Source organism: Musca domestica, unplaced genomic scaffold (assembly GCF_030504385.1).
Source record: "Musca domestica strain aabys unplaced genomic scaffold, Musca_domestica.polishedcontigs.V.1.1 4, whole genome shotgun sequence".
In the NCBI taxonomy this organism is placed as follows: Eukaryota; Metazoa; Arthropoda; class Insecta; order Diptera; family Muscidae; genus Musca; species Musca domestica.
This window is the reverse complement of record NW_026712328.1, coordinates 3,319,519-3,341,923: the sequence shown is the minus strand read 5'-3', so window position 1 is coordinate 3,341,923 and position 22,405 is coordinate 3,319,519. Positions and strand designations below refer to the sequence as shown.

Genomic DNA, 22,405 nt, shown 5'->3' with positions numbered 1-22,405 from the left:
TTAAGTTGCATTTTCGTAAGCAAGCTAAGAACTTCAAATTTACGTTTGAAGAACTTTCTACGATTCTTTCCAGAATCGAAGCTTGTTTAAATTCACGTCCTTTATGTTCCATAAATGACTATCCCCAGGATATAGTAGCACTGACACCAGGTCATTTTCTCATTGGAACCCCAATCCTTGCTCCTCCGGAGCCAGTAATTGACGAAACGCCTTAGCATCTGGTAAATCGGTTTCGGCAACTTAAAGCTCTCACTCAGCAACTCTGCCTACGGTGGAAGGATGAGTATTTGCACAAAAGGTACAAATGGAAGTTTCCGCAACGCGACCTCCAAAAAGGCGACTTAGTCGTGGTTCGGCATGAAAATCTTCCTCCTACTTCGTGGAAATTAGGTCGAGTTATAGCGGTGCACCCGGGTTCTGATGGTCGAGTACGAGTCGCAGATATCCATACGGAAAATGGCACTATACGACGGCCAATTGTAAAATTAATTGCGCTACCTTAATTGTCGTAGTCCACGTTTTCGATTCGTATTTGTACCTCTTTATTTTTTCGCGAAAGAAAAAAATTATAATTGATGGCTGCGAACGCGTCGCGAATTCTCGGGCCATGACAATTTAAAACGACCTACGGTTTTTGATGGTCATCCTGGCCAATAATTCCAATAACTCTCTCCTCATCGTTGTATTATTGCATCCTCTCTATTTTCACAGAAGATGGAAAATTTAGGAAAGATGGCTGCAACTCTACCCGACTATGATGACGACGTCCCCATGTCTGATGAGGAAAGGGAGCTAGACGCCATTACTACCCCCATCTCCGATGAGCCAATGGTATCTGGGCCCCCTGAAGCTGCTCCTCCCTCGGAGGAAAATCCAATATTAAAAAAACCGTCTACGACGGTCCCTGAAGCTCCTTCAGGCGAACCAGTGGTCTCGCCACAACTTTCGGCATCCTGTCGGAAGAACCAGGGTTCGAAAAAGGTTTGCGCAATATGCAACGGCACACATCTTCTCAGGGACTGCAAAGAATTTCGAGTGATGCGGGTTGAGAGAAGGTTGAGGGTGGTCGCATTTCACAAATGCTGTGGCAATTGTCTGTCCACTACTCACCCAATTCGTGACTGTCCCAGTCCGTACAGTTGCAAAATTTGTAAGAAAGGGCATCACACCTTGCTCCACCAGCCTTCTCCCAACGAAGTTGCTCCAACGTCCGCACCACAACCAATTCCCTTACAAGTCTCCAATACTGCAGTCAAGCCTTCTAAGAAATCACGAAAGCGTAGATCTTCAAAACGTCCGTCCGTTAACTCTTCAAAACCTCCTGCTCCTGGTCCCTCTTTCACTCCCCGACACTGTCCTTCCGTTGTCCGCAGGCCCATAGCTGCCATCCAGTCCGTAGCCACGCTCGGGCCAACAGTGGTGGTGCAGCTGATGTACAATGGTCATCGGATACCTGTCAGAGCTCTCATAGACCCGTGCGCAGGACATAGTTTAATCTGTCGGTCATTGGCTGATAGTATTAAACTGTGTCCTGTCTTCGTTCTGCCAGTTCTCCGTTGCATCATCATACGACATCACTCAGCGGATTTCAATTTCGGCGCGAGTGATTAATCTTGGGAACCTTGTCGCTCCTACGGAGTCTGTGTCCGCCGGTCTGAAAGAACACTATGCTGGCCTGCAGTTAGCCGATCCTCGGTTCCATGAAGCAGCAGCGGTTAGTGTCATTCTGGGCCCTGAAGTCTACAATAAAATCATGAAGCCGCAAACTTATTCAAGCCCTGGTTTTCCATGGGCCCAGCTCACCATATTCGGATGGGTTATATCGGGCCCATGTAACGTATAATGTGAGGGGCAATCTTCAATTGCCTCTGGCTCGTCGAGCCCCTGTCACAAGACTTTTCGAGTCACTTGCATATCCAATAAAAAGTTAATGGATCTGGTCTCCTCGAGCCACAATATGATCCTGCTTCTCGAGCAAATAACTTTTTCTATTTATAAATAAAATGTTTATGAAGGCCCACAGGCTTTTTTCATCCCTGCGTTACATGTTGCACACAATTCTAATCCTTGTGTTTTATTTATCTATTTTCTTTCATTTTGCAACGCAAACACAATCAGCAAAAAACATTTTACATCTTTCAGAGAAGTAAAGACAAAACCAAGCAGAAATTCGTTTTGAAGTAAAGGACTCCAAATATTCTTTAGGGACTTGAGAAGTTAGAAATAAACCAAACTTTAATGTAATTAAGATATAAATTTATGCTGACCGTGAGAAAAACGATCCAGGCCGGACAAACCTACAGTCATAAAACACCAATTGAGCGAATTGAGAAAAAATTTGCGAAACGATAAACTGGAATCTTAATACTTTGTAATATTATTTTCACTATCTTGGTAAACGAGTTTTTTGTTAAAATTTCTGGGAAATTTCTATAATTGTGTGAAAATTACAAAAAAGAAGATTGTACTATTATTAATGAGCAGTCAGGAGGAGCAAAAGCAATTTTCGTACGTTCACAAAAAAACGTTTTTGAAAACATAATACTACAACCGTAGGGGAGCTCTAAATTATGTCGATTGTAGTATAGATAAAGCCCACATGTTTAACAAGAAGTGTAGGCTTTAGGCCGGAAGAAATATTAATACTCTCCACCATGAGGAAAAGACAACCGGGATTGAATATACGACCCACTTCCATTTAACCAGTGAAATCTAAAATGAAAGTCTAAAATCGTGGAAATTTTAAATACTCGGTGGCACTGCCTTATATGTGATAAAAGAAATAATGAGCATACATCTGCAGTCATCTGACACAAAAGACAGAACCAACTAAAAGCTTTAGATACGGAATTTTAAACTATTCCCTTGAAAAATTAGGCTAAACTCGTCAGAATACCGCATATCGCGAGGTACCAACATATAGGGCTATAAGAAAAATGAGGTAGAACCGAAGCTTAAGCACGTATGCAACAATAATCTTAAACATAGGGATATACAGTTATATGAGTATTATACGAAAATATGGACCAACATGTCCCATTTATGAATTTATTCCATATACTTCCACATTAATTAGTTCGAAAAATTACAAGAGACATTCAGACAGTTCGGAAGACGGATATCGATGAAAGACTTAGAATTCTATGGGTAAAAACGTTTGGAATTGTTTGCTATCTGTTTTTAGGACATTTCTATAGAGTATGGTTTTATCCCTTGATTGCGACATCGTATCAGTAAATGTTAACGAACATTTTATTTCTTCCGGTTTTACCTTTGTGTTTGATGGCACCTCTGTTCTTACCATATTTATAAATCATTTCACTATTTATTTCCGGCGTGATCTCTGTGGTGAATATTATTATAGTTTGTATTTTTTATTCGACCTTAACCAATCTAATTGGTTGGTCTGTCTTTCCTTTTTTACAGCAAATAATAAAAGAAACAGAAAAAATGCAGAAAATTAATTTTGCTTACATGTAAAACATCTAAAAAGTTTTAAATAACGCGCTGCATCTTACGTGTCTCTGTAGAAAATATTATTCAAGTTTGTATTTTTATTCGTCCTTGACCAATCCAATTTAAATAAATAAGATTTTCTTTGCGCTTAAGGTCTGGGGTTCCTTTATTAATTTCTGATATTTACAATGGATTACATAGCCTCTTCAGGAATATAGTAAATTAAGTGTTTATTTTTATAATTGATGTCACCACAGCGAACAATAAAAGAGAACAGAAAAAAAAAACCCAAAAAAACAATTGAGCTTACATGTAAAATATCTACAAAAAGTCAAGTTTTACATAACGCACTATAGCCCTTCACTATCAACGCCTGCATCATATGTGTCGCTCTTATAACTTATTTACTTTATTGTTGATAAGTTATTAATATGTAACATTTCCTATGTCAATTTCTAATTATAGTGATTCTGTGTTTGGAGTATTTTAATGTTTTCAAAGTTTGGTATGTGGTTATTTCTACTGCGGTACTCAGCAATATATGTTTTTTTATCACATTTTCGTTTCCTGTTTGATATCTGATTAGTGAGCAGACATTCGCGTTTTTTAGTCTACTTTCTTGTTGTACCAAAGTACATTTTCGACATTTTACATTGTTGGTACCCTAATAACCCGGTATTTTTCATCGTTGTTTATCTTTTGAAGAGTTTCTCATTTTCAATTTAGTAATCTGAAGCGTTCAAGGATTTTACAGATTTGAAATGCTTCAAATTAGCTAAAAAGTCTTCTTCTTTACATGTTATTGGTAACCAATAATCAGCAGGGGCCTGTAGTTTTAATGAAGCAAATGTTCTTTGTTTTGAAAATATAATATTGCGGTACTCTCCAATGAATTCTATTAAATTTGCTAGTTGAACGGATTCTTCAATTAATTTATTTGTAAATGTATTGTTATTGTAACCTGGGTACTGCAACTTTGTCGTTGATGATATTTGTTGCAAGTAATCCTTGAATTGTGGATTATAATTAAAATCCCATGAAAACCCAGGGGGGATTGACAAATTTGTGAAGTGTGTTCTGAACTTAATGTGAGCACTGTGGGAATCTTTCTTTAAATTTGTTGTAAGGTACGATTTATTTCCAAACTTATCTTTAGATGAAGAAGTTTTATCAGCGGAATATATTTTAGAACTTCTAATAGGCGTCAAGGTGCGCAACATTTGTTGTTCCGTCCAAGCACAAAATTGAAGAAGGTAGTAGTCAGTAGGAATCCGTCCAACACAGCACTCCAGAAATGCGTCACCAGGTAGGCGAGGAAGCAAAGTTTGTGTTGCAGCTGCAGATGTTTTTACCAAATCAGTCATCTGTGAAACAGAGTATGTCAATATGTCTGAAATATACATTAAAAATTAAAAGAAGAACTTCAGTGTGTTTTGAATCTTACATTCCGTGGAACAATCTCGTCGTTTAACATACGATCCATCAGTTAAAATTGATACTTCTTTTAACAGGACAAGATCTGCCTGGGCTCCCAAGTTCACCTCTTTCAACAACTTAGAGGGTAGGATATCCGTTTGCACTCCAACTGAAACTTTAGTTGTTCGCAATCGCCTAGTAAGTATATATATATATATATATATATATATATATATATATATATATATATATATATATATATATATATATATAAAAGTTTTGTGTTTATTTTATTAAATCTTAGTAATAAAAAAAGACAAAAAAAATTATTTTGGTTACCTTAAATTGTCTTTATGGACCACCCTCCCTTTTATTAGGACTGTGGTCCCCAAGTCAGCTTCGACAGTTTCCTCTGTGTACAAATTTGACATTTTATTTCCTAATCTTCGATTTGATTTAACCAGAACTTTTTCTCCTACTTCGAAAATTCTATTTTGTCTTGTCTTATTTAACCTTTACAACTGGGCATTCTGAGCATTTGGGATTTTAGCGCTAATGCCTGTGTTGTGTTCTGGCGTCAAAGGATGAATTACGTCAATATGTCGTTTGTTTGTAACGTAGTGAATACTTCTGTTGTATTCTATGGCGGCAAGATATATTAATTCAACTGTGTCGTCAATATTTCTATCCATCTTTAAACACCGTGCTATTTCTACTAGGGTGCTTTGAAACCTCTCTACCTGTCCATTTGAGCAACTATGAAGAAGTGGAGCGTTAATAATTTCTACGGCAAATCGGTATTTTAAAAGTGATTTTATAGTCTCCGAATTAATAGAGGGCTCATTATCACAATATGTTGTCCTCGTTTCTTTGAACAAATTCATAAGTTGTAAAAATGCAGTTTTTACATCTATTATTGTTCGGGAAGCAATTGTTTGAACGACAGATAACTTAGAAAATTTGTCCACACATGTGAGAAAATACTTTTTGTCCGTTGAAAAAATGTCAATATGCAAAATTTCCCCTATGTACGAAGGAATAGGAGTTTCCCCTAAAACTTGTTATTGGGGGTGTCGGTCATATTTTGCTCTTTGACAGATTTTGCAATTGGAGATGACTTCGTTTGCTATACTAGTCATTTTGGAGAAAAAATAATCTTGCAAAATTTGTTTTACATTTTCTTGTGTGTCTCTATGAGCTCTGTTATGCTCCAAGACAGTAATTTCTTTCTGTTAATTTTTGTCTAAAATGTCCGTCACAATCCGGTCCGTGTAACGGAATGTAGTTGAGGCAAATGTCTCCCCCAATTTGTTTTGAATGAATGCCAATATTGGCAATTCGCACAAAATTGCGTTGACTACATCGCTTTTGACTACGTCGCATATTCTCTGAATCTATTTCTCTCTGTCTGAAAAATACAAAAGATGTCGCGTTTTTTCCGAACATAATAATAATCCTTCTAACTGAGTCACTTCCACTTTCCTCTATTATTATTTGATTCCGAAAGCAGTTCACTAACTTGTCAGTTCTTTTGATAGTGTAGGTAAGTGATAACTCACTATGTACCGTGGCAATATCCGATTGTGTGTTATCATTCAAAGCGTGAATGTGCTGTCGAGACAGCGCATCGGCAACATAATTCTCTTTCCCAAGCTTATAAAAGACTTTAGCATTATGTTCGTCAAGGAATGCTTTCCAGAGTTTTATTTTGGCGTTCGGATTTCGATCCGAGACTGCCAAGGTCAAAGGTAGGTGGTCTGTGAAAATGTTTAAATTTTTCACGCCATAAAGGTAGTTCTTGAGATTCTTCAAAGCTAGAAGTTCTATCTCGTTTGTTGCAATTTTTTTCCCTGTCTTTTAAAGTTCTTGAAATCATGGTTATTGGCTTCCGTCTTGTGACAAGACGGCTCTCAAACCAACAGACGACGCGTCTGTTGTTAAATCAAAAGGTTTACTGTAATCTGGGTATTGCAATAATACATTCTCAGAAGCCAGTATCTCCTTTAGCTTTTCAAAGGCTTGTCGCTGTTTTTCGTTAAATTTGACAGGTATTTTCTTAGAACGCCCAGCGCTTACCTTGCCATTATCGCTCTTCAAAATGTCACTTATAGGCTTTGCTATTGAGGCAAAGTCTTTAATGAAACATCTATAATAGCTTGCTAATCCAAGGATCGATCTGGTTGTCGGCATTTCGTAGTTACGCATAGCGTTTACCTTATCAGGGCATGTCTTTACGCCTCTTCGCGAGACTACGAAGCCTAAATATTCTAGGCTGTCCTTGAAAAATTCTGATTTTTCATGCGAAATTCTCATATTAGCTTCGCACAATTTATCCAAGACCCAAGCTACGTGCTTTAATTGTTCATGCATATTTTCGGAGAAGATAATTACGTCATCGGCGTAAACATAACATGATTTTCCTATTTGTTCTCTGAGCACATCGTCGATGGCTCTTTGGAAGATACTGGGAGCATTCTTCAACCCAAAGGGAAGTCTGCAAAATTCCCTATCTTTCTCAGCAAGTAATATCTGCTGAAAGACAGATTTTAGATCTAAGGTAGTCCAAAACTGTGCTTTACCTAAATTTGCCAAAATGAAAACCACGTTTGGTATATTGGATATTTGTCATCTATAGTATTTTCATTTAGTTTCCTAAAGTCAATTACTAGACGTTTGTTTGTATTTCCTTGGTCATCAGTCCCTTTTTTTATCCACAACCCATACAGGGTTATTATAGGGCGACCGAGATTGTCGTATTATACCGTCTCTTAACATAGCCTGTGTTTTAGAATTAACAAAGTCTGATACTCCCATTGGGTAGGGATATAATTTTGAATAAATGGGTTCTTCGTTCACTGTACGAATAGTTGCAACGATGTTGGTGTTGTATGACAGAGCTTTGTCCGATACTGCGAATACACCCATTCGTTTTTCTAAAATTTTTTGAAATTTTTCTTTTATATCCTGGGGTAGTACAGTGTCGGTGACGCATGTAAAATTTACATCCGGGCATGTAAAAAAATTTTTAGTTTCAAAACCACTCACATTTGCTAGTTTTTGGTTTTTTAAATCAAGTACAGTATCTGTCCGCTTAAGAAGATCTGGACCAAGTATACCATCAAATGTTGTCAGGTTTGGTAATAAAAAGAAGTTAGTATCGGTACCGAAAATATTTAAAATGCACATTCTGTCCACTGTAGTATGACCATGAATTGACTTTACGTGGAATGGTTTATTCACAGGCACAATATTGTTCAATTCATTAAATGGTTTTATATAATTTTTGGACGCTCCCGTGTCTATCAAAAACTTTATATTTCTCCCTGCAATTTCCCTGTCTATGAACGGTAACAGGGAGTTATTCCTAAAAAATTGAGTTCGTCGAATTCTAAAAGCTCGTCATCTACTTCTTCGACTTGCTTTTCAGCAAACGCTTTATATTCGAATTCCTCTTGGTCAGGCACGGTGTTGTCTGAGACTAATTGGTTAATTATTTATAGTTTTGGTCCGGTGTACCTAGCACTGCCATTGCTTGGTCTTTTACCCACTTATCCCTGATTGGCTAACTCATTATTTTGTGTGTTCTGCCTTTGAACATGCACCTGACTATTTTGCGGTTGTCCACAGCGGAAAAAAGAACATCGCTTAAAGACTTATTTGTCCCTGAAATGAATCTGCTCTGTATTTTTCGTTCAGGGACGCGGCGACTTTGCTGTCATACGTCATTACAGTTTTATTGATGAGCAGAGTCGGTTTTTTATCAACCTCATTATAGTACTGCAGAAGAGTCATATTTCCCTGTCGTAAAGTTTACATTTCCTGTTTTATAGGGTAAACGGGTCTTTTATCTGCGTATGTAAAATCTAATCTATTTATTGAAACCGGTAATTTTGTTCCTCAATATACCTAAAGTTTGGTAATGTTTAGAACTCCCTTCGTATCTCTCATAAACCGTGTCGCTTTTCTCCACGAGACGTAAGTCTCATTTTTGCCATAGAATTCTGGCAGGGACTTTATAATGTCCAAAGTTTCACTACACGAGACGCTCAATCTTATTTCAGCATCTTTGTACGTTTCTACTTCAGGCGTAGTTATCTGAACATTCCTCAATTCTTGCTTAACCTCTTCAGGTTTCCTACTGAAATTTAGCTCTTGTACAGCGAGTGCCATTTTAGTCTCTAGAGTCAGTGCCATTTTAGTCTCTAGTTGGTGTTGCAAACAACCGTCACTTTGAAGTCTTTGGAATTTATTTAATAAATCTTCTAAATCTCTATCACTCATATAATATTTTCGCACAAAAGAAAATCGAAATATTGGATAAAAACAAGAACAAAGGCCTTAAGTTTAACAAACACTTATTATACCCTACACCACAAGGTGGTCAGGGTATTATGTCTTTGTGCATTTGTTTGTAACAGGCAAAAGGAAACGAGATAGACCCATAGTTCCTTTTGATGATCTGCAAAGAATCACATTCTGAGTCGATTTATGCATGTCCGTCCGTCCGTCTGTCCGTCCGTCCGTCTGTCCATGTATTTTTGTAAACAAAGTACAGGTCGCATTTATTGCCCGATCAAGATGAAATTTTGCATAGATCATTTGTTTGGTCCAAGGACGAACCCTATTGAAATTGGAGATAATCGATCAAAATTTAGATATAGCTCCCATATATATCTTCGTCCGATTTGCCTTTTATTTTGCACCAAACCTGTAATATCAGCCCGAATTGTATGGAATTTTGCATATGCACCCAAATTAGGCCTGAAAATATATATGCCAAATTTGATCGAAATCGGTTCAGATAAAGCTATAGCTCCCATATATATTGTTCATCCGATTTGTTATTTTTGTCCACCGCCGCCGTAATATGCACTCTACAACAACAATATTTTAGGGAAATACATGAAATATAGCTCAGAAATACACTTTCTAAATTTTATCGAGATCGGTTAAGATTTGGATATAGCTTCCATATATAACTTCGTCCGATTTACCTTTTATTGTGCACCAAACGTCTAATATTTGTCCAAATGGGATGGAATTTGGCACTTACGACCGAATTGAGTCTAGAAGGTAGTATGTCAAATTTGGTGAAGATCGGTTCAGATTTAGCTATAGCTTCCATATATATTATTCATCCGATTTGTTATATTTGTTACCCACAACCGTAGTATGCACTCCGTAACAACGATATTCAGGGAAATATATGAAATACAGCTCAGAAATATCTTTGCCAAATTTTATCGAGATCGGTTCAAATTTGGATATAGCACTCATATATATATCTTTATCCGATTTCAAATTAATTGTGCACCAAATGGGCAATACAATTCCGAATTTAAAAGATACAAATGCTTCGGCATATTTAGTCCTTTGAACTTTAAATTATAATTATAATCATAGCGTGTATGATTGAACTTTTAATTGTTATGTGGAGCTCTGCTAAATTAGCAAAGTGGTGTAGGGTATCATAAAGTCGGCCCCGCCCGACTTGAAGACTTTCTTTACTGGTTTTTTTTTAATAAAAAAGTCGAAAACACGAAGAAAACCTATTGCAAAAAAACATGAGCCTGAAATTCACTTAAAATTTTTTCACTTTTCCATTAAACACTCTACTTACAAGTTAATATTTATGTGGCGTTTCCACTGCACTTGATTCGCTCTCTATTCGTTGTTTGACCCTTAACTATGAAAAAACTACATAATTCTTCACACAAAATTTCCTGAGCGAACACTCATATTTGTACGTTGTTCAAATCAAATTACTCTCAGAACAAAGAAAAAATATGTCCCATCCCTAACAACTGAGAGCATTTATCGAAAAAATAAATTATGACATTTGAAAATTAAAAATAGAAAAATTTAATGAAATTTAAAAATTTTTGGGAAGACTAAAAATTATGAATGAAAACTACAATGTTGAATGGCGTATGTACATTCAAACGAAAGTAAATTTTGTTTTCTCTCTCTTTCGGGGTACGCATTTGGTCCACGAGTTGAAATTTCCACAGAAAACTGCAAACAAAAGAGGCAATATTTTCAAAATGTTTCTATCGGCAGAAAAAATGTTTGACAAGTGTCTCTCCAGCAGAATTTAAAAATGGAAAAAAAGAAAAATTTGTTCAAAATGTCAACATTTACACAAAATGTTGAAAACTTGAATACAAATTGTAAAATTAATGATATAATACATTTTTAGGAGGAAAACAATAATTTCTTCTATTCATATTACTGAGGATTTCATGTATTTTCGTATAAATTCCCATTAAAATCAAAAAACAAAATTTTTGAAAAAGGAATTATTTTACTATGAATTACGAATCGTGCCGTATGAACGGGTTAATTCGTGTACCTAATTCTGAGAGCGAACAACGTTGTTCGGTATCCAATGGAAACATGCTATTAGTTTTAGTACTTAATTAATAAGTTAATTGCTAATTAATTTGTTGATTGTTGATATCCGCTTGAGGGAAGTGTAGTGGGCCGTTGGTCGGTTTTGTGGGTAGCGTTGCTTAACGATGACGATGTTTGCTTCTTTGTTGTTGTTCTTAGTGTTGATGATGATGTGGTTGTTAAAAAATCAGCAACTTATATCCATTCAATTCTTCTTAACCGGGCGTTTCCGTAGGTAATATTGTTGTCAATTATGACGATGTTTACTTCGTTGTTGGCGTTGATAATGATGTTGGTAATAAATGTTCTAAAATTAAATATTTCCCAGCTGCCATAAAATATCACATGTGAAGAATTCGGTGATCTTGTGCGCTGACGCATACGATAATGCGTGAGATAATAAAGGTTATGACCCACACGCACATATATCGACGCGCTCAGTAGATGGACAAGACCACTTGAATGAGATGTCAAGCAGCCCTGCAATGTTCTCCATTCAATATTAGAATAAATAAGAATACAGAGCAGATGCACTGCGAGAATTCATTTTAGGGACAATTAAGTCTTTAAGCGATGTTCTTTTTTCCGCTAGACCATCTAATCTTCCTTCAGCTTTGGCATTAGCGCAAGAAGTTGAAGCTAATCATGAGCGCTACACGTTTGCAACTAACTTTGCATGAAGCATCGAGCAAAGACAGACAATTTCCGAACAAAGACAACACAGCAAGGAGTGTAACCCAACATTGGGCACTAACTTCAAAACAGAAATAAAAAAACACATTTTGTTAAAAGACTAGGGCAACATGTCCAACAAGAGCCAATGGAGATATACAGCTCATCAAGATTTATGAAACCTACTCAATACCGACAATACAGTCCGCCTTATGGACAACCGCAAAATAGTCAGATGCATGTTCAAAGACAGAACACACAAAATAATGAGTTAGCCAATCAGGGACAAGTGGGTAAAAGACCAAGCAATGGCAGTGCTAGGTACACCGGACCAAAACTACAAATAATTAACCAATTAGTCTCAGACAACACCGCGCCTGACCAAAAGGAACTCGAATATCAAGTGTTTGCTGAAAAGCAAGTCGAAGAAGTAGATGACGAGCTTTTAGCATTCGACCAACTCAATTTTTATACCCTACACCACAAGGTGGTCAGGGTATTATGTCTTTGTGCATTTGTTTGTAACAGGCAAAAGGAAACGAGATAGACCCATAGTTCCTTTTGATGATCTGCATAAAATCACATTCTGAGTCGATTTATGCATGTCCGTCCGTCCGTCTGTCCGTCTGTCCATGTATTTTTGTAAACAAAGTACAGGTCGCATTTATTGCCCGATCCAGATGAAATTTTGCATAGATCATTTGTTTGGCCCAAGGACAAACCCTATTGAAATTGGAGATAATCGATCAAAATTCAGATATAGCTCCCATATATATCTTCGTCCGATTTGCCTTTTATTTTGCACCAAACCTGTAATATCAGCCCGAATTTTATAGAATTTTGCATATGCACCCAAATTAGGCCTGAAAATATATATGCCAAATTTGATCGAAATCGGTTCAGATAAAGCTATAGCTCCCATATATATTGTTCATCCGATTTGTTATTTTTGTCCTCCGCCGCCGTAATATGCACTCTACAACAACAATATTTTAGGGAAATACATGAAATACAGCTCAGAAATACACTTTCTAAATTTTATCGAGATCGGTTAAGATTTGGATATAGCTTCCATATATAACTTCGTCCGATTTACCTTTTATTGTGCACCAAACGTCTAATATTTGTCCAAATGGGATGGAATTTGGCACTTACGACCGAATTGAGTCTAGAAGCTAGTATGTCAAATTTGGTGAATATCGGTTCAGATTTAGCTATAGCTTCCATATATATTATTCATCCGATTTGTTATATTTGTTACCCACAACCGTAGTATGCACTCCGTAACAACGATATTCAGGGAAATATATGAAATACAGCTCAGAAATATCTTTGCCAAATTTTATCGAGATCGGTTCAAATTTGGATATAGCACTCATATATATATATATCTTTATCCGATTTCAAATTAATTGTGCACCAAATGGGCAATACAATTCCGAATTTAAAAGATACAAATGCTTCGGCATATTTAGTCCTTTGAACTTTAAATTATAATTATAATCATAGCGTGTATGATTGAACTTTTAATTGTTATGTGGAGCTCTACTAAATTAGCAAAGTGGTGTAGGGTATCATAAAGTCGGCCCCGCCCCACTTTAAGAATTTCTTTACTGGTTTAGGAATAACTCCCTGCTACCGTTCATAGAAAGGGTAATTGCAGGGAGAAACATAAAGTTTTTGATAGACACGGGAACGTCCAAAAATTATATAAAACCATTTAATGAATTGAACAATATTGTGCCTGTGAATAAACCATTCCACGTAAAGTCAATTCATGGTCCTACTACAGTGGACAGAATGTGCATTTTAAATATTTTCGGTACCGATACTAACTTCTTTTTATTACCAAACGTGACAACATTTGACGGTATACTTGGTCCAGATCTTCTTAAGCGGACAGATACTGTACTTGATTTAAAAAACCAAAAACTAGCAAATGTGAGTGGTTTTTAAACTATATTTTTTTTTAAATGCCCGGATGTAAATTTTACATGCGTCACCGACACTGTACTACCCCAGGATAAAAAGAAAAATTTCAAAAAATTTTAGAAAAACTAATGGGTGTATTCGCAGAATCGGACGAAGCTCTGCCATACAACACCAACATCGATGCAACTATTCGTACAGTGAACGAAGAACCCATTTATTCAAACGTGGTTTTCATTTTGGCAAATTTAGGTAAAGCACAGTTTTGGACTACCTTAGATTTAAAATCTGGCTTTCACCAGATATTACTTGCTGAGAAAGATAGGGAATTTTGCAGACTTCCCTTTGGGTCGAAGAATGCTCCCAGTATCTTCCAAAGAGCCATCGACGATGTGCTCAGAGAACAAATAGGAAAATCATGTTATGTTTACGTCGATGACGTAATTATCTTCTCCGAAAATATGCATGATCATTTAAAGCACGTAGCTTGGGTCTTGGATAAATTGTGCGAAGCTAATATGAGAGTTCTCATGAGAAACCAGAATTTTTCAAGGACAGCGTAGAATATTTAGGCTTCGTAGTCTCGCGAGGAGGCGTAAAGACATGGCCTAATAGGTAAACGCTATTCGTAACTACGAAATGCCGACAACCTTATTCAATGTCAGACCGTTCCTTGGATTAGCAAGCTATTATAGATGTTTCATTAAGGACTTTGCCTCAATAGCAAAGCCTATAAGTGACATTTTGAAGGCCGATAATGGCAAGGGCGCTGGGCGTTCTAAGAAAATATCAGTCAAATTTAACGAAAAACAACGACAAGCCTTTGAAAAGCTAAAGGAGATACTGGCTTCTGAGAATGTATTATTGCAATACCCAGATTACAGTAAACCTTTTGATTTAACAACAGACGCGTCGTCTGTTGGTTTGGGAGCCGTCTTGTCACAAGACGGAAAGTCAATAACCATGATTTCAAGAAATTTAAAAGACAGGGAAAATAATTTTGCAACAAACTTCTAGCAATAGTGTGCGCTTTGAAGAATCTCAGGAACTACCTATATGGCGTGCCTCGGGAACTACCTATAAGCCTAGGAAAGAGAACTATGTTGCCGATGCGCTGTCTCGACAGCACATTCACGCTTTGGATGATAACACACAATCAAATATTGCCACGGTACATAGTGAGTTATCACTTACCTCAGCGTCTGGCAATGCAGTTGGCATTTTTGTACTTACTAAACCTCTATGTGTTAACTTATATATACATACGTCATTTAAAAAACAAAAACAAACAAATAAAAAATTTTCGAAAAAAAAAAATAAAAATACCGAATATAGCCGTTATATTACGGCCTGTACGACGTGCATCTACATACGCATTGCTTGCCATAAGCCATTACCATATTCAAATTTGAAACTTTAAATAAACGGTGAATAATGTAGCCAAAATCATTAACACACCGTATATAGGGAGGTACCGTTATAATGGAGCTATACGAAGACCTGGACCTGCATAGGAAATTTTCTGTTACAGACTGTTGTTCGCATTACAAACTCTAAATACGTAATTTGAAACTACTACGGTGAATAATGACGCTAAAATCATCAAAATACCGAATATTGGGAGGTAACTGTATATGGGGGCTGTACGAAGAAGTGCACCTGCAAAGACAATTTTCTGTCTTAGACTGAAGTATACATTTCGAATTTTAAACACCACATTTGAAACAATTACGGTGAATAATGTCGCTAAAATCAACATTTAATAATGTCTCAACATTTAAATAACAGTTACTTCTTCATACGTATATCTCAAAGACCTCAATATATGAATGTATTCTTTTAGTTATCTTATGTACCTTGCTATCATAAGTTCTTATTCAACAATTCTGAATAACGTGTCTATTACGTCAAAAATCGTGTTTACTAAAAACCAAAATGTAATTCTTCGTCCAAAAAATTCTTTGCTTAAAAAATACAAAATCAATAAATGACACTTGTCAAATATCTTAACTGAAAAATCCAAATTACGATAACTTATATATTATATAATTAGTTTTCCAACTATCTATCTTATATTACTAAATTCTAAATACAGAAAGTTTTTTAAAATGACAGCAAGAAAAGATTTTTAACGTCAATAGCAATTCTAAAAACAGTAACGAATTATCGAAAACAGTTTACAAGTTTTCAATACACATTAACCGTTTAAAACAAGTAAAAAAGCTGTAAGTTCGGGCGGGCCGAACTTTTGAATACCCTCCACCATTTGGAACGAATTTGGCAAATCTCAAAAACAATAAAATCCGTTAAAATTTCTGTTAAACTCTTAAAAGTACCGAATGTAACTTTTTTATTAGGGTCTATACGACGGCACAGACCTGCATAGGTGACTTTTGTCATAAGCCATTACAATATTTAAATGCATGGTAAAATCAAATGAAAATGGTAAAATCATCAAAGTACCAAATATCAGGAGGTACCGTTATATGGGGGCGAAGATGTGGACCTGCACAGACGATCGCCTGTCATAAGCTGTAGCATCCATTTCGAACTTTAAATACCAAACTTGAAACAATTCCAATGAATATTGGCGCTAAAATCATCAAAATACCTAATATCGGGAGGTACCGTTATATGGGGGCTATACTAAGACTTGAACCTGCAAAATTTCAATTTTCTGGGTGAGGGCCACTCTTGGTATGAAGGGGTCAGATATGGCTGTGTTTTTGGAATTCGTACAAGAACGGTACGAAAACTATTAAAGGTTCTAAATGTGTTACATATGTGTTTAAAGGTCCAGTAGAGGTAGAACTCTTAAATTTGGAATCAGTTTTGGAAATTAGTACTTATGCACAATGTACATTTTGGGTTACCACTTGGTAAAATTAAGAAGTAAAAGACATTTCAAATAAACATACCAATCTCTACACTTTCTGTAACTTACCTTGTCAAATTTTATTGCATATAAAAATTTCCATTCCTTTGAATGGAAATTCAATGGAATGGAAATTCAATGAAGTTTAAAAAATATATTTTGACAATAATATTTGTCAATTGAATTATTTTGAAAAAAAAAAAAAACAGTAAAGAAAGTCTTCAAGTCGGGCGGGGCCGACTTTATGATACCCTACACCACTTTGCTAATTAAGTAGAGCTCCACATAACAATTAAAAGTTTTTATGGGAGAATTCAATTATACACGCTATGATTATAATTATAATTTAAAGTTCAAAGGACTAAATATGCCGAAGCATTTGTATCTTTTAAATTCGGAATTGTATTGCCCATTTGGTGCACAATTAATTTGAAATCGTATAAAGATATATATGGGAGCTATATAAAAATCTGAACCGATATCGATAAAATTTGGCAAAGATATTTCTGAGCTGTATTTGATATATTTCCCTGAATATCGTTGTTACGGAGTGCATATTACGGTTGTGGGTAACAAATATAACAAATCGGATGAATAATATATATGGGAGCTATAGGTATATCTGAACCGATCTTCACCAAATTTGACATACTAGCTTCTAGACTCAATTCGGTCGTAAGTGCCAAATTCCATTTGGACAAATATTAGACGTTTGGTGCACAATAAAAGGTAAATCGGAAGAAGTTATATATGGGAGCTATATCCAAATCTGAACCGATCTCGATAAAATTTAGAAAGTGTATTTCTGAGCTGTATTTGATATATTTCCCCAAAGATTGTAGTTGTAGAGTGCATATTACGGCGGCGGTGGAAAAAAAAATTTCGATCAAATTTGGCATACATATTTTCAGGCCTAATTTGGGTGTATATGCAAAATTCCATACACGTTTGGTGCACAATAAAAGGCAAATCGGACGAAGATATATATGGGAGCTATATCTAAATTTTGACCGATTATCTCCAATTTTAATAGGGTTCGTCCGTGGGCCAAACAAAAGATCTTTGCAAAATTTCATCTGGATCGGGCAATAAATGCGACCTGTACTTTGTTTACAAAAATACATGGACAGACGGACATGCATAAATCGACTCAGAATGTGATTCTATGCAGATCATCAAAAGGAACTATGGGTGTATCTCGTTTCCTTCTGCCTGTTACAAACAAATGCACAAAGACATAATACCCTGACCACCTTGTGGTGTAGGGTATAAAAATGTAAAAATATAACAGGTAAAGTAGGCATCCTGAAACTCGAAAATAAGGTTTTTATTGGTCTGTATGATGGTACACGGTACAGTAGTACAATGAAATAAATGTAACCTCATTTCAAATTAGCATTCCCAGCTCTACATTTTCTGTAATTTACCTTGTCCAATTTCAATGGATTAAAAACAGTTCCCATCTCTGATTTTGTGCGTATACAATGGATTTATGAACATTGATTTTGACAATGAGATGTTGTTTATGTTTAAATTTGAAAAAAATGTAAACATATGATTACATGACTTTACCTTCTTAGTTCTACCATGGATGTAGGTAGAACCTGTATCCTGAAAATTGAAAATATGATTACTGTCGAAGTGTAGGATTGGGATGTGTAGGTAGTTTTGGAAATGTTTACTTAGTACTAAATTTAGTCCAGGTCGGATTTAGGTGAACTGATTGAGCTGGAATCTTGAAGTAAGGAATTGAGATTACTGTTGGAGTGTGCGATTGGGTTACGTATGAAGTTTTGGAAATTCGTATTTATCTGTTCTATATGGTACTTAATTTGGCACAATTTGGATTTTCGATAAGGATGGAATGCTACTGTGTGTGTAGGATGGTGGTATGAAGGAAGCTTTGGAACAATTAAAATTCGGCTGGAATCCTGGTATTGGGAAACACGATTTCTATTGAATTGTATGATGCAGATTGTTTTGGAAGGAAGCTTTGGAACAATTAAGATTTGGCTGGAATCCTGGTATTGGGAAATACGTTATGGAAATGTGTACTTGTCTGTGTATTTGTACAAATCGGAATTATGGTGAACCGATATAGTTGGAATACTGAAATTCAGAAGTAATATTCCCATGGGATTGTATGATTGAAGTATGTGGATAATTTTGGAAATTTTATGTATAGGATGGGGTATGTAGGGTGTTTGGAAATTCGTACTTATCTATATCTATTAATCAAAGAGTAAAGTGATTGACTAACTGACTGACTGACTTAACGACTCTTCAACGCCTGGACAAAACGGCTGAAGCTGTAAGCTTGAAACTTTGGAGTGTAGGATTAGGGTATGTAGTATGATTTGGAAATTTGTACCTTGTGTACCAAAGGTACTGAATGGTACACAATTTGGTATTGGGGATAGAATACTGCTGAAAATCTGAAATTTGGCATTACGATCACTGTTTGTATGTAGGGCTGAGATTTGGAATGGTTTTGGAAATACGTACTAAAAAGTATTAAATGTTACTAGATTTGGTTTTTTGGGTAAGGTATTGTAATTTTACAACTTGTCATTAGGATCACCTTTCGTGTGGTATGGTTGATAATTGAAAAGGGGTTTGGAGATAATTACTATTATCTTTGGTGTTTGGAGAAGGAGTGAATAAGAGTCTTTGGGTTTTGAAGGGGTTTTCGAAATCTTAACAATGCGTGTATCATGGGTACTCAAATGCGCTAAATTAGATACCATTTGAATTTATATTAGCGGATAGTGGTAAAAACTTGAAATTAGGTATGAAAAGCAATTCGTGAAGATAGGTTTGATATAAGTATGTGGCTTCAGAAATGTGTACTAAGTGCAAGAACTGACTTGAATGGTACTACATTTTTTTTTGGTTGCAGCAAAATATATAAAGTAGGAAAATATATAGAATAGTGCATTTCTGTATAAAGATCACCGCTAGATATAAATATAAAGAAAAATACAAAGCTACAAGATCTATTTTATAAACCAGTTTTTTTAACTTACTGGACAAAAAAGAAAAGAGAAACTGACAAAGTCCACATTATCTTTATATTTTTTAAAGTACAGGTCGTATTCATTGTCCGATATACATAAAATCTTCAACAAATCATTTGTTTGGGCCAAGGACGAACCCTATTGAAATTTTTACGTTTATTGTGCAAAAAAATGTGTAACACCGACATTAAGTAGAAGCAAATAGGACAAACTGGTGAAAATCGTTTCAGATATAGCCATTAATTCCTTGTATATGTTTCATCCAATATTTTAGTAAATTCTTATACCCTACACCACAAGGTGGTCAGGGTATTATGTCTTTGTGCATTTGTTTGTAACAGGCAAAAGGAAACGAGATAGACCTATAGTTCCTATTGATGATCTGCATAGAATCACATTCTGAGTCGATTTATGCATGTCCGTCCGTCCGTCTGTCCGTCTGTTCGCATTTATTGCCCTATCCGGATGAAATTTTGCACAAATCCTTTGTTTGGCCCAAGGACGAAACCTATTGAAATTGGAGATAATCGGTCAAAATTTAGATATAGCTCCCATATATATCTTCGTCCGATTTGCTTTTTATTGTGCACCAAACGTGTAATATCAGTCCGAATGGTAGGGAATTTCGCACGTACGATCAGATTGGACAGAAAATAAGTATACCAAATTTGATCGAAATCGGTTCTCATATAGCTATAGCTCCCATATATATTGTTCATCCGATTTGTTATTTTTGTCCTCCGCAGCCGTAATATGCACTCTCTAACAACAATATTTGGGGAAATATATCAAATATAGCTCAGAAATACATTTGCTATATTTTATCGAGATCGGTTCAGATTTGTCTATAGCTCCCATATATAACTTCGTCCGATATACCTTTGATTGTGGACCAAACGTCTAATATTTGCCCAAATTGGATGAAATTACGACCGAATTGAGTCTAGAAGCTGGTATGTCAAATTTGGTGAAGATCGGTTCAGATATAGCTATAGCTCCCATATATACTGTTTATCCGATTTGTTTGTTACCCACAGCCGTAATATGCACTCCGTAACAACGATATTCAGGGAAATATATCAAATACAGCTCAGAAATATCATTGCCAAATTTTATCGAGATCGGTTCCGATGTGGATATAGCTCCCATATATATTTTTTATCCGATTTTAAATTAATTGTGCACCAAATGGGCAATACAAGTCCGAAATTAAAAGATACAAATGCTTCGGCATATTTTGCCCTTTGAACTTTAAATTATAATAATAATCTTAGCGTGTATGATTGAATTCTCCCATATAAACTTTTAATTGCTATGCGCAGCCCTGCTAAATTAGCAAAGTGGTGTAGGGTATCATAAAGTCGGCCCCGCCCGACTTTAAGACCTTCTTCACTGTTTTTTTACTATTTTTGTTTTTGGAGTTCTCGTTAAAAGAGTGTGGAAAAGTAAATTAGTGCACAATGCGAAGATAATTATGATTTCGGCCATGAAGCTATGGTAAAACAATGTTGAACAATTGTTGCGGTAAAGTACGGAAAGAGATAGTAGCCTTCTACGTGCCTTTACTAACACGGAAATACTATATTTTGGTGTTGCCAATGAATATTTTGTGCGATATCCAGTTTTGTTGTGTAAACTTCTCTGGTCTTCTAAACGTTTCGAACTCATATATTGCTAGTATCAATAAAGTTGTGGATTAAAAGACATTGACATAAAAATTTTAATAAATTAAATTACAGCCATGTAAAAAATGAGATTAGGACCTTCAAATAATTTCAAATGTGTTCAAATGCACCAAAAATAAATATAATAATAAAAGAACTATACGTTGACGCTATGTCTGTAAAGTCGATCCAACACATCACACGGGCAGCGGATCTCAAGTATTTTACATAACATTGGATAATTTAGAATGTTAAAAAATGATTATTAATAAAAATACTTTTGCACATTAAAAAAAGGCTAATGAAAGAAAAGAAACTCAAAAAATTAGCAGCAGCTATTTTTTTAATAATTGCAATAAAAAACAGAGAGTTCAAGCGCAAATGAATATCTGTTTCATACAAGGTGATCACACAAAATAAAAAATCTCAACCTTTTTTGGGGGTTTCGTTTGACTAGACGTCCGAATTTTAAAAATAGACGAATTTGTTTTTGATATTTCAATTTATTTTTCCGATATTTCGACTATCTTCTGTAGTCGTCACCAGGGAGTTTACTTGAAAAATAAATTAACATTTAGTATAAATATATAAAACAGACTCAATAACCAAAATTACATTAGACGTTTTTCATCTTAATTTTAAATTCAATGATACAACTACAATCTTCTTTGAATTTGCCAATGTTCCGTGTAAGGTTTCTGATTCATTCGTTTATTCAAAGGTACATTTCTAGCATTGTACGTCTACAGTTGTTTTCTTGTGCTAGAATGTGTACAACATTAAAATCGAAGGTATATCCATGTTGTGGGTAATGGACAGCAAGGTCATTTTTTTGCTCTATGGGTTTGTTTTTGACTTTTGGTCCCATTTATGAGACATAAGTCTCGTCTTTATTATAGTTTTTGTTGTCCCCACATACGACTTCTGACATACGTTGGACCCGGTCCCATTACATTTAGTCTTTTATACGACGTCTAAGTTAA

At 35.7% G+C, this 22,405-nt stretch overlaps 1 protein-coding gene across 3 annotated transcripts in view; it reads right to left on the bottom strand.

Annotated features, from left to right (window-relative positions):
* Nucleotides 1–3,525: 3,525 nt before the first annotated feature.
* LOC131804140 (uncharacterized) overlaps nucleotides 3,526–22,405 on the bottom strand; it is a 359,889-nt gene continuing 341,009 nt past the window's right edge. Inside the window, exons 3-4 of one of the 3 annotated variants that reach the window (XM_059126551.1) lie at nucleotides 4,901–5,067; nucleotides 3,526–4,846 (exon numbers count right to left, since the gene is read on the bottom strand). In XM_059126551.1, the coding sequence (XP_058982534.1) occupies nucleotides 4,179–4,846; nucleotides 4,901–5,067 (835 nt within the window). In that variant the 3' untranslated portion in view covers nucleotides 3,526–4,178. The remainder of the gene's footprint in view (nucleotides 4,847–4,900; nucleotides 5,068–22,405) is intronic. The other 2 variants (XM_059126552.1, XM_059126553.1) reach the window with 2 other exon arrangements.